The sequence below is a fragment of the Acartia tonsa genome, chromosome 8, assembly GCF_053477335.1.
Source record: "Acartia tonsa isolate MP-2025a chromosome 8, ASM5347733v1, whole genome shotgun sequence".
NCBI lineage: Eukaryota > Metazoa > Arthropoda > Copepoda > Calanoida > Acartiidae > Acartia > Acartia tonsa.
In genome coordinates, this window is record NC_137267.1 from 49664637 (window position 1) to 49684540 (window position 19904).

At 33.4% G+C, this 19904-nt stretch overlaps 1 protein-coding gene across 1 annotated transcript in view; it reads right to left on the bottom strand.

Moving 5' to 3' along the window:
• LOC145327195 (uncharacterized) overlaps window positions 1-19904 on the bottom strand; it is a 146035-nt gene that overhangs the window by 105864 nt on the left and 20267 nt on the right. The window contains exons 4-10 of the mRNA XM_080170772.1: window positions 17402-17468; window positions 9520-9573; window positions 5398-5445; window positions 4321-5049; window positions 3786-3839; window positions 3225-3307; window positions 2886-2971 (exon numbers count right to left, since the gene is read on the bottom strand). Of these exons, the coding sequence (XP_080026898.1) occupies window positions 2886-2971; window positions 3225-3307; window positions 3786-3839; window positions 4321-5049; window positions 5398-5445; window positions 9520-9573; window positions 17402-17468 (1121 nt within the window). The remainder of the gene's footprint in view (window positions 1-2885; window positions 2972-3224; window positions 3308-3785; window positions 3840-4320; window positions 5050-5397; window positions 5446-9519; window positions 9574-17401; window positions 17469-19904) is intronic.

Genomic DNA, 19904 nt, shown 5'->3' on the forward strand with positions numbered 1-19904 from the left:
AGGACTTTTTAGAAAATATTCCGAGGCAGCCGCCTAAAATTCAGCAATTCGCAAGTGAGCAGGCATTTATTCAAAATTCCTATTTCCAAGTTGCTTGTCCCTGGCCCAAAAAAACCCCTGAGATTCAATTTAACCAATTAAAAGTGAAGTTTGAATTTGAATAATAATTGGGTGCTTTCACGAAAAGTACGTTGTTGAGCACTGATAGCTCCCTCCCATATATTTCAAATAAATTAATAATAAGGGGGTGTGTTACTTTTTATTACTTTAGTTCAGGTTAGGTTAGGTTATATTGGGTACTGTTTGGCCCCGGCAGCACTCCCGCAGGGGTAAGGCAAATAAAAACAACTTCACTATTATTAATTTATTTTAGAAAAAGGGGGGGAGGGGGGGTCAGAAATGCTCAACCAGCAATTTGTGTGAAAGAACAAATAATTGATACATTACTTTACAAGGTTCAAGGAAACATGTAATTAGAAAATTATGCAGTGCAAATTAATATAGAATATACATGGATATTATGACAGGGGGAAAATTGTCGTCAAATTAGGTTGCTAACATGGACATCATTTAATAGTCAGTTCGTTCATCCAGTAGGAGGGGAGGAGATGGGGTAATAAGGTATCTTTATTTAGCCAGCTTCAAGTTTCACTTTATTACTGTACATGATAATCTGGTGTAAGATCTAAGTAAATAAATCTATTGCGCTGCATAATTTCTATACTTTACTACTACGTCAAAATGTCATGAACACTTAGATTTTATAAAAAATTTAGCAAAAGAATTTTTGATTTTTCCTTTTCTTTGTTAAACTTATAAAGATACCTAGTGGTTACATCCCCATAGAAGCCTCTATGGGCACTTAAGGTGGGAGGAGGAAAGTCGAACCCCACCCGATTTCCAGTTTGAGTTATAAAAAGAAAAAGTAAAACAAATATTTGTTTCGGGTGGAGGTTATTTTTTGGGAGGGTGAGGATACCCTTCGCTAAAATAACTTAAAATTAAAACTTAAAACACTCACTAGTAGTAAAAAGTTAATTACAAACTAAAAATAAAACTAGTAAATAGGTAATGAAAAATATTTACAAACACCTGTTTTAAAAATCTAGAAAACTAAATAGCAATAACATACAGAATTAATTAAGATAAGATCTTGTAGCGGGACAAAGTGTCTCAAAAATCAGCCATGTTACGTCATAAAAATGAGGGATTATCCATCCCTTTTTTAGGGGTTTTCTTTCCCACTTCTCCTCTCATCTCATTTCCCCCATTTTTATGACGTCAGTTAGCTGATTTTTGAGACACTTGCAAAGCTACTCTAACATTTTTGTACAAAAGTTTGTTGGCAAGTGGGTTTTGATAAACATTTTAAACAAAGAGGACAACATCCATGAAAAGTGAAGAACTAAAAAAAACATGGATTGACAAATGGACAAAGTGAGTTACAAAGCAGATATTCAGTGGTAATTAAATTTAACTAAATTCTTTGCTTGTATCGAAACTAATTATTGTAGTTATAAGATAAATTTAGTGCAAACGACATTAAAATGATGTAATGTTTCAAACCAGTCATTAAAATAATAGTAGCTTGAAAGTGTATATGCTTTATAGTAATTTTTAATTAGTTTTTAATTGATTTATTGACCAACGCTTCTCTGATATTTTCCTCCTTGTAAAGAAGTTTTAATGTACATATTTTCTAATTCCATAATTTGAAAATATTCTCACAAAAAAAAGATGTTTTGCATAAAGGTTATCTTGAAATCAGTTATTTAATTAACAAACTCTCTCTCTCTCTCTCTCTCTCTCTCTCTTGCATTTTAATTAGTTAAAATGTGTTTATCAGTGAGTTTATAATTTCTAAATTCTATGAAGTATTTGAGATTCTATAAAATGAAGGGGCTGAAACTCAGTTTTTTGTTTGATATAATACTTCAGAAAATTAGGACATTTGAAAAATATATGGAAATGGGAAAGTTTGTCGTCAATTGAGGTTGCTAATATAGACATCATTAATTGGCCCGTTCGTTCATCCAGAATGAGGGTAAGGGTATGGAGTAAAGGGTGTGGAATGGGGATTGTTATTCTAGCTGGCTACAAGTTTCACGTTATCAGAGTACATGATAATCTGGTGTAAGATCCAAGTAATAATAAATCCATTTTAATTTGCCAATGAAAGTAAACAACGGAGGTGGATTCTTAAAAAAAAGTTTGCCCCACTAATCGCTTTGTGGGGCAAAATTGTTTTCGTGATAAATCCACCAAAATCACATTAAAAATCTACAAAAAATAAACATAATTATAGAAGGGTTATGAACATACGATTTTATTTAACTTTTGTAGATTTTTTATGTGATTTTAGAGAATTTTTTACGAAAACAATTTTGCCCCACTAAGCAATCCACATCTGACTAAACATTAAACCGTAAAAATGTTTATTTATTCTTTAAGAAAAAACAGGCATATAAAACACATTGATGTTCTGTAGTTCGATTTCAAAACTTATATAACATTTTTTTGTTGTTTTGAAAGTGCATTTTTAATTTTCATTATTTTCTTGCACAATAAAAAAGTTAAAAGTGAGAAAATGCATGCCTAACATGATGACTATATATAATAATTTATCAGCCCAAAAATTTCAGGGATCTAAAAGGATAAGACAATTGCCGAAAAATTTATGTACGTCCCCAATGATAATAAACAATTTCATTTCATTCTTTTTGTTGTCTTGGGTACTAGAACAAACGCAACTTTACATATTTTGCTTAGTTTTTACAACTTCTAGTCGCGTAAAATGCCGCTAAGTTTGTTACACTTATAGCAGACGAAGCTCTCTGAAAATAAACAAAACTAAATCTCTAAATCTATCCGACAATAAGACTTACAAATCTAGATTCTGAAGAAGTTCTGCTTACTGGAGCCTCTGTTATTTCATTGCTTCCTCTGGAAATTATCTCCTGGCTTCTAGCCCCTACAACAAATATCTATTAAAACAATAATTCTAAAACTGTAGCTGTCTATAGAGACCTATGTAGAATATAATATTATTGCATAATTATTTATCTCATCGTATCATAGACAGCTTTCCGCGGATACCAAAAGGAAAAGATTAAAAACAAGATTTTTATTTTAATATTCGTGAAAAATTTTCTAATACTTTTTATCTAGCGGATATTAATGGGGTTCGAAGCCATAATGGAAAATAAAATTCCAAGAGATTGTACCTGGAAGATCAGACCTGGACCTTGTTCTGCCGCGGGTAGTTACTCGTCCCTCCCGAGTTCTGTCATGGTTTATGCTGGAATACCTGAAGAAAGAGATTCTTTTTATTTAAAATATTTGTTAAACAGAAGTCATTCAAATTAATATGATACCTTTTAAAAGAATATATAAAAGAGAGAGAGGGGACACTAGTTCCCAAAGTTTTCTAATAACATTTCTAATTCGTTGGCTTAACAACTTTGGGGACTTTTGTGAATTTTGATTGGTTGAATCATTAACTATATTGTTCAAATGTTTTAACCTAACTTTGATCTAATGAAGGGGCAATTTTGTGTATCATCATCTGTGCCGTTCATCTTTTTTGGCCATTGTTTTACCCCTTTAGATCCCTGCTTTAGATCGAAGTTTTGAAATAACGATTTCTTATCATTGGCTTAACAACTTGTGGGACTGAATGAATTTCGTGATCTTCAGAAGGGATAATTTTGTGTATTGTTATTGGGGATGTACATCAAATTATCGGCCATTGTCTTATCCCTTTAGAACCCTGGACAAATTAATACCTTGAATTTTCAGTAGACTCTGGAATATCATTGTAACTTGAGGCTGTATATCCTCTGTAACGGGGTTTAGTTTTAATTAGTTTAGGTAAAATATCATTTTTTACTTTGGTTAGGTTGGGTATCATAGGATACGCCAGGAGAGTCCAAGCTTTTTTTTTTTGGGGGGGGGGTAATTCGTTTTTGTGGGGGGTAAAATGGCGCGCGAAGCGCGCCGCAAATTTTTTCATCCCCCCCACAAACAAAATTTTTTACCCAGGGAGTAAAATTTGCTTGGGGGGGGGGGTAATTACCCCAACGAAATCTGTTGGCAGGGGTAAATTTTTGTTTCACAGGACCTATGTAAAGCTTACCTAAAATCGAGAACCTTATCGGATCAGTAGTTATTGATATTTTATGCTTCTTACAAAAAAAACCTTACCACTTTATATTACAGGTACGAAATTTATGTCTCAATGAATGATTGCAATATGAATTTCATTTTATTTTAATTTTTATTTAGAGATTTAAGTTTTTTGTTAAATAACTAAAACCCTGCCTTTCAGAACTTCTATCATTGTAGCTAGACCGTGAGCGGTGCAGAGTCCGCCGCGTTACCGCCGTTCTCGCCGCCACCGAATCCACCACCTCGAGCGACTGAGACGGCGCATTGTCCACGTCAGCCGTGTCTATCCGCCGGCGGATAAGATTGCTGTCGCGGACACGGGTGCGCAGCGACCGCGGCGTTTGTACAACAATGTCACGTCTGTCGGACGCGTCGTAGCGCGAACTTTCGTCAGATCCGCGGTCATAACCCGCCGCGGAAGGATTGCGGTCATAATTTGTAAAGCTGCTGTCACCTGTGTCGATAAAATTACGTACAGTCTCATCATTATTATTATCATAGTTATCAGTATCTATTTCACCAGAAGTCTCAAATTTTCTTTGAATAATTTTAAATTGTTCATCACTAACACGTTGTCTTTGGCTGGCGCCGCGCTCATAATACGGCACGCCCGCATTTGCGGTTGGCAGCGGCGCTAGCGGCAACTGTTCACTACTACTACTACTGTAACTGCTGCGGCTACGGGTGCCGTACACCGGACTGTCGGCCACTGATTCTGCGTACTGCTGGCGGGCCGAGCCTCCCAGCTCGTGGTACGGCACTGTTTCCTGTTGTGTGTACGGTAGCGCAGCTGTGTCCTGTGTGTACGGTGGCGCAGCTGCATCAGTGTACAGAGCGGAGGAGGGGTCGGGGCTACTGTATTGGTCGGTGTAAGTGCTTGACCTAAAATAAATATTTATATTTTACTTTCATACAAAGTGTTTTGATCTATGTCAATCCAGATAAAACAAATGATTTTTGAGTTCAACTTCAATTCAAGAATAATGGGGAGTAGAAACAAAAAGAAACAGACGAGGAGGATGGGGGGGGGGGGTGTAGACAATGTCCCTTCTAATGGTAGAGCCTGTTTTAGTAGACTATACTAATGAAACTGACATCTAGTAGACTCAAAGATTTTAGTTTCACTATTTTAGTAACGGAATATCATACAAGCAAACCTATAGAGTAATCCTTACATAAAACTAATAGGATATCTGAGGCGTAGCCGCTAGTTTAAAATAAAGTTGTTACCTTACTCGAGCTCGGACACGCCGCCTCTCAGCTGGTTCTACACTTGTTCTACAAAAAAATTATTGATTTGTTTATAGTTTTAAGTGTAAAATAATATATGTGTGGTAATTTCACTGCTTAAAAAAGTATAAAACTATGACTGGATCAGTAGGATCATGGAAAACGAAGTAGCGGGTGGTTTTCGTCGTATTTTTACAGTAAATGTTTCTAGGTTATTTCATGTAAGGTTAGGTTAGGTAAATGTTAATTAGTATTCAGTACCCCGCAGTGGCTAGAACTAGGAGAAAAACTAATGTGAAAATACGATGAAACCCGCTACTTCGTTTTCTTTCCATAATCTAATCAGTAATAAAATTCCCTAAAAAACAAAGAAAAATCCGTCAATTTTAGTTGTTTATATCATTTGCTTCAGACGTATTGTATGTATATTTTTTAGTAGCGAAGCTACTCTATAATTCGAAATGTCCGTCCGTCCGTCCGTCTGAGACAGAAAGGGGGAAACGTGATTTTCTCGGCTCCTTTAAAAGATAGAGAGCTGAAATTTTCAGGGATTAATTTTGTTAACAATCTACACATTTTCACTTAGTTTCATACTACTGCATTCAAACATGTTACAGAAAAGTTTTTTTATAGTGCCTATAAAAATGACGTCATACTGGCCTACTATTCGTATTACACTGCTTATCATTGGTCATTTGTAATGTATGACGTCATTTTTTATTGGTCCTATAAGCTGTTTCGGTTACAAAGGTAGAATTATAGGTGGATTCACACATAGTACCCTGTAGGTAGAGCACTGATAACTGTCCCCCCTTAAATTTAAAATTTATTTTTTAAAAAGGGGGAGGACTCAGGAGAATATTTTTTTCTCGTATTTATTCGAATTCGGTGGAAAGGAACCGGTTAATTTATTTTCTACTGTACTATCCTTGTACCCCCTGAACTAAGGATGAATCTACCTAATAAATTCTTCCCATAGACTTGCCTAATTACTTTTCAATTAAAAGACAAAACTTGAAAGAAAGATGGACTGATAAAAAGTACGTAAAAGGTTAATTTTAATGCTCAGAAAAATAATTTTGTTAAAAAAGTAAGAAATAAAAATTACTAAATTTTTTTACTTTTTTATTGTTAGATTTTTACCACATATTTATATCCCCTTCTATAAAACTTTGGTTCCTTTTAGTAACTTTACAAAATGTCTCAAAAATCAGTCATGTGACGTCATACAAATGAGGGAGATGAGAGGAGAAGTGGGAAAGATAACCCCTAGAAAGAAATGGATATTTCCTCATTTTCATGACGTCACATAGCTGATTTTTGAGACACTTAGTAAGTTACTTCTCTTAATTAAAGTGAATAGAATTGAAATAAATTTGAAAAATCCATGAGAAAGTATTTTGTTAGGTTAGGTTATATTTGGTACTGTATGTAGTGTACAAACCCTACAGGGTTAAAATTCATGGCAGGCGTAATGAACATATTCTAATTTGCTTATTCAAGGTTAAGTTAGGGATGAAACAGTCCCACAGGGCTACATTGGATTTCAATACGAGAAAAGTGTTTTTTAGCACATGGGCATTTAATCTTTAACTTACTTAGTCCGTCAGTCTGACTGTATCAGCTATTAAGCATATCAAATAATGAAATTATAAAAATATGACTAAAATATTTTATCTGTAACTAACTTTGTCAATCATGGAGGTTTTCAACCTTATTGAATATCACAATTTTAGATATTTCATTAGAATGAATAATTTGCCATTGAATATCTTGATTGCATATCAAAACTTAACTTGTCAATAGGACAAGTAATACCTCTTATCAGGGATCTAAAGGGATAAGACAATTGCCGATAAATTTATTTGCATCCCCAATGAAGATACAAAAAATTACCCCTTCTGTAGATTAAAATTAGTGGTTGAAAGGTTTCAACACTCAATTTTATAAACCAACCAATCAAAATTCAATAAAAGTTCCCAAGATTGTTTGTTCAGCCAACGAATGGGAAAACGTTAATATAATACTTTGGTGACTATTGTAATAAGTAGCCCAATGGCCCCTCCCTCCATGACCTGTAAATACATTTCTCAAAACAAGAATCAAAATTTTTTCATTGCAAATTTAAATAGAAACCTTGTTATTATTGCACATTTGAAAGACGAATTCAAGAATGAAGAGTAGGGTTTTGAAACTGATAAATATCCTGTGGATTAGAACCGGCTTTCAGCAATACTAAAAAATCATGTATAGCATCAAATTACTTGCAATTTTCTACGAATAATAAAATAAAAATGATAAAATCATATGCAGTTTTAATCTTGTAATTTTTCATTTTAATAACGAGTCACGACGGAAAGCTTTCTGTAATACAATGCGATAGTTAACTATTATTCCCTTTTTAAAATCAATGACATCGCCCCTAGCTTCTAGGATTTTTCCTAATTGGGGCACACTGAAAGGGGGGAGGGTTTAATCCACATCAAAAACCTATAAATACTCTCATTTTATTTATACAATATTTCTTAATAACTATCCCTAATAACGCCAAAAAAGTTTAAATCACCCCCCCCCCCCCCCTCCCAAATTAAATGTTGTACGGTGGTGATGTGGTCCAAACACCCCCCTTGTCAGAAGCCTGTGCACGCACCTAGTTTGAGATGATGCAAATATAAAGCTAACTGGATGTTATGACGAGAAAAAAAATGTTGCTTTTGACATAAATGATGAATTGAAAAATGTTTATTGATAATACTAAAACCACCCACGTCTTTTAGAAGACACTCGTACATTTTTGTTTTTGTGTTTCAATTTATTCCGTCAGAGGATGGCTACGGGTCCGATAAATATCCGCTGGATTAGAACTAGTTCTCAGCTATACTGAAAAATCATGTACAGCATTATATAACAGACAATTTTCTACGAATATTAAAATGAAAATCATTAAAATTAAAATCAGTTTTGTTAGCCCGTGCATTCTGCCCCTCAGATATAATAAAACTGGTTAAAAAATAATTTTTCATTTTATAATTTTATTATCTACGGAAATTTGTCAATAGTACGAGGCGATAAACTATGTTGGGTGCTTTATGCTTAATAGGAAATAGCAGAATGCCTTGGCCATTTAACAGTCAAAACTTCAAGATGCAAACATGTTTAGGACATCAAAAAAAATAACATCATGAGTCCAAGTTATTTTTTCATTTGTTCTTGTTTTCTTAGAACATAAAAATCTAAGGAAGGTCCTTTTAAATTCTCTGAATGTTGATGTCTTATCATTTGGCATTTAGTTTCGCAAACATGCTTTTATTATATTGCAAATAATCATTAAATTTAAAATTAATGTATATATTTAGTCACTCGTTTCATAATATCATTTAGTGGTTATTGCATAACTTTACAAATAAATAACTTGTTAAAAACTCATAATAGTTTTAAGATTAAAAATAGTTTAAAACCTGCTTGTGGTTTCATACTAATCTCGTCTACTGAAAGTTAACTACAAACAAACACTTTGGGGTTAAACATGAAGCGCTGGAAAGTGTCCTGTATGACGTCATAAAAATACTTATAAAAAGGAGGGATTGTCCATCTCCTTTTTATGGGTTTCCGTTACCACTTCTCCTCTCATCCCTCCTTTTTATAAGTATTTTTATGACGTTACACAGGACACTTTCCAGCGCTTAATGTTTAACCCCAAAGAGTTTGTTTGTAGTTAACTTTCAGTAGACGAGAAGGGCTTTTTAAAGCTATGGTTCCGCAGTGATAAAACTCCCTACAAGGGCTAAAAACTTGCATATAGCAAGTGGAGAGTTGGTTTTGTATGAATCTAACGATCTCTGAAACGGATAAGTCTGGGAACCTTCTAACAATGGATATAGAATATACGTGGATATTATGACGGGGGAAAATTTTCGTCAATGCTAACATGGAACTCATTTAATGGCCATATCGTTCATCCAGTAGGAGGAGAATGGATGGGTTAAAGGGGTTGGATGGATATATTGTTATTTTAGCCCACTGCAAGTTTCACTTTATTAGAGAACATGAAAAACTGGTGTAGCATCCAAGTAATAATATATGATACCAGGCTGGTTTCAAGCTATTTTTGTAAAGTGTTACCTGTAACTACTAAACGGATCTGACGGAGCAGGGCTGTATTCAGCACTTTCATATCTAAAAAAAAAAATTTAATTATTATTTCTGTCAAGCACTTGACCCTTCCCCCCTTATCTTAATGAATTTAAAACAAGGGATGGGGGCGAGTAACTTGCCCCCTCAAAACTTGTAATTAATCTGTTTTTTTTTCAGGGTTGATTTCCCTTCCTCAAAATAGTCATAAACCTTCCCAGGACCAATGAGAAGCTACATTGTAAAGGAGAATCATATCGGTACACACAAACAGACAAACATCCTGCTACTTATATATAAGGAACTCGAAACACAGTGTAAAATTTATCAGTTATTGGATTTAGGAGAGAAGACAAATGGTTAACACTAAGATATCTTTATTTTTTATCTTGCTCGTTGACATTTTTACTGATTGTCAAAAAAAAATTGGGAATTCTTGGGAATCGGATCTAAAGTGATAAGACAATGGCCGATAAAATGATGTATTTCTCCAATTATGATTCACAAAATATCCCCTGCTGTAGATTATAAATAGAGGCTGAAACGTTTGAACACTAAACTGAATGAATCAGCCAATCAAAATTCACTAAAGCCCCAAAAGGTGTTAAACCAACGATTAGAAAAACGTTATTATAAAACTGTGGGGACTAGAGTAATAATTGTCCCCTCTAGTATTTCTTAAATCTTTTATTTTCCTACTACTAAGGACTACACCCTTAGAAGCCTCTAGGGGCACTTAAGAAAAGGATGGAGGAAGTTGATCATCACTTTAAATTTTATTCAAAAACAGAAAAAGTTTTGACTTCGAAACCAATTAATATCCGCTGAATTAGAATCGGTTCACAACCATAATAAAAAATTATGTTTAGCATGTTTTATAAACAATTTTCCACGAATATTAAAATATAAATACCATTTTTGTAAGCCCGGGAATTCGAAAACTCGTCATCCTGTTCCTTTTTCATAATAATTATGATTTTTTTCTGAGTATGTGTCTGTGTATGTTGTTATATTACATGGTAGTAATGTAATTGTAATTGGTTGCATGTAATTTCAAATTAAACTGCAAATTTGAGGCCTAAATATTTTTAGTCTGCATAAACACGTAAACAACATCAGGGTTGCCTGATGCAAATTGTAAAAAACAATATTGAAAATTGTAAAAATCTACCACACACTTTTTGTAAATCCACGAAATTCTAAACCATTTATGTATTATTAGTTAAGGCTATTTTTCTAGTAAATGAGAATATTTTGTCCTGACGCTATAATGTCCGAGGCTATTTTATCGTTAATTTGTGTTGCTATTTTCCCTGTCATTTATTGGTCAGTTAGGTTATTAGGTAGCACGGGAGGGGATGGGGAAAATGGGATGAATAGGGGAATCGTTTTTTTAGGCAGCTACACGTTTAACTTTTTTAGAGAACATGAGAAAGTGGTTCCATTAGTGTTAATCTTAACTTTAAATTCTCTTCAAAAGTATGAAACATAAAATATTCAGATCTTTGATTTGACGATTTGCATGTTTATATTTTGATCTGACAACGGTGTAAAATACCGGAATTTATGCTAATTTAATGATGAACTGAAAATAGTTGCCGAATGTGTACGCAGTTTCCTGAGTGTTTCCTCATCCTAGCTCAATATTTACTACTAGCTAAAAAAGCTTCAAACTTCAAAAAAAAAATCAAAATTTAAAAAATTCAAATTTATAATGTATAATGTATAAATCGTTTATACATTCAAATTTTGATTTTTTTAAGGGAAGTTTGAAGATTTGTAGCTAGTAGTAAATATTGAGCTAGGTTGAGGAAACACCCAGGAAACTGCGTACACATTCGGCAACTATTTTCAGTTCATCAATTTAATGGGTAATTCTAAACAATGCAATTTGTTCCCCGTTTTTTGCTATTTTTATGTAAAAATTAAAAAGTATATTTTAACATTATGTAACCTTGTTCAGTATATAAATATCGGATATACGAGGATATATTTACAGGGGAAAATTTGTAGTCAATATAGGTTTCAACATTGGGCTTCATTTATTGATCACTTCGTTCATCCAGTAGGAAGGGAGGGGATGGTGTAAGAGGAGTATCGTTATTTTAGCCAGCAACGTCCATGACTTTATTAGTATATATGAAAATCAGGTTCAACATCCAAGTAATAAAATATCGATTGTAAGAACTAAAAAGTATAATCTTAAGCTTAATTACATAATGGAACTATGAAATAATGATAAAGCTTTTTAAAAAGAAAAGTCTTCCTGTCTACTTAAAAATGGATGTAGAATTTACGCGGATATTATGATAGGGGAAAAATTTAAGTCAATTTAGCTTCTAACATGGAACACTTTTATTGGTCAGTTCTTTCATCCAGTAGTAGGGATGGGGATGGGTTAAAAGGGGTGGAGCCAACTGTGTGTTTTACTTTATTAGATAACATGAAAGTCTGGTGTAAGATCCAAGTTATAATATATCCATTAATTAAAGAGTGTTTTATAATACTTCTAAATGTATATCTTAATTCTGGATAAGACAATGGCCGATAAATTGCTGTACATCCCCATTGATGATAAACAAAATTACCACTTATGTAGATTATTATTAGTAGTTGAAACGTTTGGACACTCAAATTAACGAACCAACTAATCAAGTTTTTTTTAAAAAAGTCCCCAAAGTTTTTAACCCAACGAATAGAAAAATGTTATTATAAAACTTTGGGGACTATTGTCCCCTTCCTTCCTGACTGTAATGAATGTTTAAGCTGCACTTATATAACATGCATAATGCCTATTATAAAATATGTATAATGCCTTTAAATGGGTATAATTGTAATACAAACACACACACACATACACACACACACAAACACACACACACACACACACACACACACGTACACACACAAACACAAGTTTATAAAAGGATGAATATCCATATTTGGGCCAGGGGGATGTTACAACTTTAATTTTACCCCCCTTATACTGCCAGGGATAGAGGGATATTTATCTACAAAAAATAAACACAGCATTAGAATATTTAGGTCAAAAGGAAAATAATATCCTTATATGAAAGTAACAGGATCTCTTTCTGTCTGTACTGAAGGATCTCGCTAACCGCTGAACCGATATGGTTCTTCTTACAATAGGTCCTGAAAAGGTTTACAACTATTTTTTTGGGGGTGGGGGGGGGGGCATGGTACTTTCCTCCTTTTGGCCTGTTTGGCATTCATAACATCCCTACCCCCTTTTTTTAAAAATAAATTGAAAATAAAGGGTGGGAAATTGAGTAGATTTATGCCTTACTCCTGCGGGGCCTATACCTGTGGTGCGCTAATCCTGTGGGGCTACCAAGTACCGAATATAACCTAACCTAACCTAATATAATATACAAACGACCAAAAAAACTTATCCCTAATTTTGAGATTACTAAACAATCATTCATAGGATAAGATGTGCAGAAATTTAATTTCCAAATGTGTACGCAGTTTTTGCGGTGTTTCCTCATCATATCTCAATATTTACAACTGGCTAAAAAAGCTTCAAACTTCCAAAAAAAATTAAATTTTGAAAATGAAAGTTTTGGATGTATAAAACGTTTATACGTTCAAAGTTTAGAAAGTTTGGAAGTTTGAGATAGGATGAGGAAACACCAGGAAACTGCGTACATATTTGGAAATTAAAATTCAGCACATCTAGGATAAGCATGATGTTTGTATTTATATGAGTGCATCTCCATGTGTTTTATATGCGAAGCTTATCTACAATTGTTGCTTTACATATCCTTATAATAAAGTAACAGGATGTTTGTCTGTCTGTCTGTTTGTGTGTACCGAAGGATCTCGCTGAACCGATCGGGTTCTCCTTAACAGGTTGCTTCTCATAGGTCCCAGGAAGGTTTATAACTATTTTGGGGGAGGGTACCACCACCCTCCCAAGGGAAATCACCAAAAAATCGATTTTCAACTTCAACTTCAACGCAACATAGCAAGGAATCGTAGAAGCTTGAAAGCAACATAAATAGGTATCGTATTATTAAAAAAACATTGAAAGGGCCACTAGAGGCCTCTAGGGGCGTAGCCGCTAGTAGTTACATATACCATAACAAAATGTGATTAAGTCAAGCTGATTTATGTAAACTTAGAACAAATATCATATGAAAAGATTCTTGCCAAACTGTCTTTTTAAAAATTATTGTAGATATAGGTTTTTAGTACCGAAGCTACTCTATAAAATTCTTTGAATGCCGTTTGTCAGTCAGTCTTCAGTCGGTTCAGTCAGTCAGTCAACCAGCCCGTAACACTATTGGAGATTTTCTCGGGTGCTTTTAAAGGTAGACAGCTAAAATTTATTGTGAACATTCCTATGACATATTCACATCTAAACTATTCATTGTTTTGTCCGTCTTTCAATCGGTCATATTTAAAAGTTAATTTTTTGTTCTTCGCTACTTATCAATGTTGTCAACCTTGTTAATTGTAATGTTTTACCTAGTATTGATCAGACAATAAGTAATAGACTTTAATTTACAAATAAGTTAAGTTACAGATAAAAACATTATAGAACATTTTTGTCTAGTTTTTCATATTTATAAAACTTTGGTCTATTTTATCCTTGTTTAATCCGTATAGGTAAAATATTAACTATTGCATGAAGCTCATTTTTGTTACAAAATAGGACAAATAGGAAAGAATTTGAAGCTAGCAATTGTGTTTTTACATTCAAGTAAAAGAATAGAGGGGGCATGGTCTACATGTAACTCTGCCCACAGGGCAGGGACCATGTTCCGATTTTGTTTTTGGTCTCTGAAATCAGCTAATAGCGTCAGAAATATCAACAGAGACCCAACAAAGCAATTTGCTAGCAGACAAAAAGGATCTCCACCACTTAGGCCAGTTAGTTGTTTGGAGTATACATCTATACTTATACATTTACTGTTTTTACATCAAAATATTTAGGAATTTCCCTCAAAGTTCCTTGTCGAGCACTGAACCCCCCCAATTTTGTATATAAATAATTTGAAAAAAGAGGGAATTGGATGATTTTTATTTGTTTGTTTTTTTATTTTGGTCAGATTTAGGTTGTAATAGGTACTTGGTAGTCCCGCAATGATACATATCAGGTAGAGCCCAAAATGGTATGGGCCTCATCCCCCTTTCATAAAATAATACAAAAAAAGCTAAAGAGCGACTGCAAAACATATTAACCATTTTAGGTATTAAGCTAAGTGTACATACAATACTCGATATCTTGTATGTTGCATCAGATTTTCATGTAACCTAGCTGGCTAAAATAACGACCCATTCCCTCCTCTACTAAGAAATTAACGAACTGACCAATAAATATGGTCCATATTTGCAACCTAATTTTTCCCTTTTAAAAAATCCACGTATTCTATATAAAGATACATTGTACACGTCCAAAAAACTAAAGATTAATTTTTAAATAGCTACAAAATTTCCTGTTATTCATGATAAAATATATAAGTAAAGAATGATATGTCCATTAATTTTACACTGAAAAATACATAGCATTCTTTTTTATAAACTCCGCTTTTGTAAAGATTCTTTTTAAAAATACATTAGATTAAAATCTTTATAACCCTCATTTTACCCCCCTCAAACAGCTTAGACATCAGTAGTCCACAAACTTTCAAATTTTTCATTTAGTTAGCGCTGCTACTCTAGAACTAGAATATATCTATATGTCCATCATTTTGTAACTGGACAAAGTGTCTCAAAAATCATCCAATTAACGTCATATATTTTTAGGGAATTTTTTCCCCACTTCTCCTCTTATCTTCCTCATTTTTATGACGTCACATAGCTAATTTTTGAGACACTTTGTCCAGTTACATTATTTTCTTTAATCCAAGTCTGTGCCACAGAAATATGAAAGGATGAGTTAATGCAAAATGAAATGAGAAATGGGCTTGTCATTCATATAAAATCAGGGATGAAAGGACAGAGGTGGATTCTTAAAAAACTTTTTGGCTCACTGCCTCACTAAAATTAGTTAGGCTCCCTAAAATTTTTGTGAAAAATCCTCTAAAATCTCATTAAAAATCTACAAAAATTAAATAAATCATAAAATGGTTATTAACATAAGATTTTGTTTAATTTTTACAGATTTTTAATGCGATTTTGGAGGATTTTTGACAATACTTTTAGCGAGCCTCACTAATTCTAGTGATGCAAAAGTTTTTTAAGAATCCACCTCAATTTATCAAAGTAAGTAAACCAATAGAGGGGGAAGGTGGTTAAATAACTGTATGTACCCAACCCGTGGACCCTGTCTGTCTTTAAATTAAGTCTTTGAATATCAACCAATAGAGTCAAAAATATTAACACAGCCGAGTCCCTACAAAAGAGCAGAAAGTAATTTGCTAGCAGAAGCAAAAGGTCCCCAACGATGGATCCAGGTAGTTATCTGGAATATATGTCTATACTTATACAATTATTGTTGGTATTTCTAAAAATTAAATCCATTATACTTCATTTTTAAATTGACACATATTGGTTTGATTGGATAGCCCTCCCTGTTGAAAATGTTCAGGCTCTGTTAATTTAAAATTTGGAAAGGCATGTCGACAGTGTGGCTTTCATAAAAAGTGGTAATTGCTGACATAATAGTGACATGATAACTTTTCAAAAAGATTTTTAACATTATGTATATCAGCTGTATGGCTTTAAAATGGTCAGGGCTTACAATATATATACTAATAAAATACAGTGTGGTTTAGGATGAGATTCGAACCTCTATGATTGGTACATTTAACCAGAATAGTTATTTATCACATCGTAGACAGCTTTCTGCGGATATTAAAATAAAAAAAGATGAAAACCAGTGTTGTTAGACACGAGGCGGATAATGGTGGAAATTTGTCTATAATACGATGCTATGCTGGTTATAATCCAGCGGTTTCGAAGCTGTACTGGAAAATAGATAGTAGAGTAGAAGATGATTAAAGTCCCTTAACAGATTATGACTTCATAAGATAAAAAAAAACCAATGAGAGGCCAGCATAAATTTTACCATTGGTCAATTACAGTGTATAATGGCCTCTCATTGGCTATTCTATCGTATGACGTCATAATCTGTTGAGGGACTTTAATCATTTTCAGTAGAGTAAGAAGAAAAGTTTATTAGCAACAAATTATAGAGATAAAATTATTTTTGTTCTCTTGTAAACGTGGCTCAATGCCTGAACTAATATTGCTATAATAAAATGGCATTCACATCTTTGGAGTAGTATTATGAACTACACATTAGAGAACATCAAGATTTGGCCATGATCCTGGATAGAAACCTGACCAAAGAATATAAAAGATTATTGAATTAATTGTTACATCTTCTTTTTTTGTTGTATATTTTTAGGTGTAACAGTGTTATTCGAAAGAAAAATTACTTAATTTCAATTTTAAAACTTATTATTATTTTTTGTATTATCAGGTTTCTGTTTTGCACTTGAACCAATCCTAAGGACCTTAACTAACCCATGTATGTGTCAAGAATAAATGATAGAGTTTAATTGTCTAATTTGTACTATAAAAAGTTAGTTCCCTATTTTCATATCTTCATTATGTTACAATTCATGATTTTTCAGTATGACTCAAAACCAGATCTAATCCACCGGTTTTAATTGGGTTCAAAGCCATACTGGAATAGTTATTTATCGCATCGTAGTATAAACATGTTTCTGCGGATTTTACATTGAGAAATTAAAATATTAAAACCAATTTATGTTTTTTATTTTAATATTTGTGGTAAATACAATGCTAAAATTTGATTATTTAGTATGTATGAGAACTGGTACGAATCCACCAGATATTCATCGGTTTTGAAGTGATAATGTCAAAAAAGTTTACTAACCTGTCAGTTTGCTGACGGCTTGGGATATTTTGTCTAGCCCTTCTGTTCACTACTATGTCTCTCTGGCCTAAATATAGGGAAATTATATCATGGGATATATTGTCTAGCCCTTCTGTTCACTACTATGTCTCTCTGGCCTAAATATAGGGAAATTATGTCAAGAGATATTTTGTCCAGCCCCTCTGTTAAATACTATGTCTATCTGGCCTAAATATAGGGAAATTTTGGCATGAGATATTTTATTTAGCCATCCTGTTCACTACTATGTCTCTCTGGCCTAAATATAGGGAAATTATACCAGGGGATATTTTGTCTATATCTCTCTCTCCTAAATATAGGGATATTATGTCAGGGGATATTTAGTCTAGCCCTTTTGGTCACTACTATGTCTCTCTGGATTAAATATGGGGAAATTATGTCATCGGATATTTTGTCTAGCCTTTTCTATTCAAATACTATGTCTCTCTGGCCTAAATATAGGGAAATTATGTCATGGAAAATTTTATCTTACAGCTTTAAGCACTGCAAACAGAAAGAACGATTAAGGGAAGCAATGGTGTATAGAATATAATTCTTCAAATATTCTACAGAACTGTATATTTATTTGAAAATAAGTTAAGAAACACTCCTAAATTTTATGTAATGATAATATTTCTGATTTTTGGATGATATCAAAACTTTTGTTAACTAAGTATTAAGTATAAAGTCATTAAAATGACAATTTGAATGAGAGAGGCAGAGAAAGAGACAGAGAGATAGATAGATAGATAGATAGAGAAAGAGAGAGAGAGAGAGAGAGAGAGAGAGAGAGAGAGAGAGAGAGAGAGAGAGAGAGAGAGAGAGAGAGAGAGAAAGAGAGAGAGATAGATAGATAGAGAGAGAGAAAGAAAGAGGGAAGGAGAGAGAGCGAGAGAGAAAGAGGGAAGGAGAGAGAGAGAGAGAAAGATAGAGAGAGAGAAAGATAGATAGAGAGAGAGAGAGAGAGAGAAATAAAGGAATGAGAGATGGCTAATTTGTTAGTTTTTATTGGTTGAACGGCCATTAGTATCTAGGTGTGACCTTTTAGGGTTATTATGAGAATTGGGATGGGGACAAATATTAAAAATATTAAAACCAGGGAGGAGGGGACATTGTACCTTTAATTACATGGTACCCAAAGTTTGCATTGGTTATAAAACTTTGAATACCTTTAATGAATCAAATTAGTTGGTTAGAAACTAGAAGTGTCCAAACTTTTAAACCAATAATATTGTTTATCATTATTGATAATGCGCATTATATTTATCTCTCATAGTCTTATCCCTTAAGATCTATGAGTATAAAAAGACAGAAAAAAATATCAAGGTTCCTAATCAAACAGTGCTCAAAATTTTGAGGTAACGAGAGTGCATATTAATTAAGGCATTATGAATCTTTACCCCCCTGTAAGAGTTTATACTATTCGTGATTATTAAAGATATATTATACTGCTTTATTAGGCATGAAATTTTGGGTATTTAACAATTGTGGCCTTTTTGAAAGGAGTAACAATAAATATGTATTCATTATTTCAAGCTAACCCGCGACCTTGGCTCAAAACGTAGTGCATCCGCTCGTCGCTGGGGAGGTGATAGGTTCGAATCTCTGGCAGACACCGCGTCATAACTAAAGACGTTAAAAATAGTTCCTACTGCTATGTCTGGGGCGCGACATAAATAGTAAAAGTAGGGGGAATATTTTAGCCCATAAACAGGCGCAACTCACTACCATGCTTGCACAGTTAGGACTTCTCAGACAAAGGTCGTGCAATTAAAGGGTTGGTTGTCTGATGGATGTTACTTAACCTAATATACTTGGGTGTTAGAGTATCGCATCCCATTACACGCGGTGGACGCTCTGGATTCTCTAAATGATCACTTTAATCGAAGGAGAATCACCCTTACGAGGTAATAGTAAAAAATTATTTAAAGCTTACTTGTAATCTACAATAATAAATAATAAAATCTACAATAAATAAACGAGGATATCAACATCCATAAAGGCAAAGCTCTGAAATGTTAGAACAAACAATCATAAACACTTGTAGAATCTTAGAACTGACAGAACTTAAAATACATTTTGAGGACTTTATTATAGAAATGCCTCGTTTATAACATTGTTCCTTGTTGATAGTAAACAGAATTCCAAAAGTCAGATGAATAGGATAATTATATCACATAATTAGAGGCCAAAAAAGGCAAAAATGTCATAAATTTTATTTATGTATTTTTAAAGAAAGATCAATTAATAAACAATAAAAAACTGCACTGTTACAAACTAAAATATTGAAGTATAAATATGCGATAAAAAAAATATTTGATTATTGCAAAATATAAATCACTGCAAATATCTTTTGTAAGATTTTTATTAATTTTGAAATATACAATTGGCAGCTACGCCCCTAGAAGCCTCTAGGAGTAATTAAAAAGGGTGAAGGTGCGCACCTTTTCAAATTTAATTTTATTAGGGTTAATTTCTCTTAGGA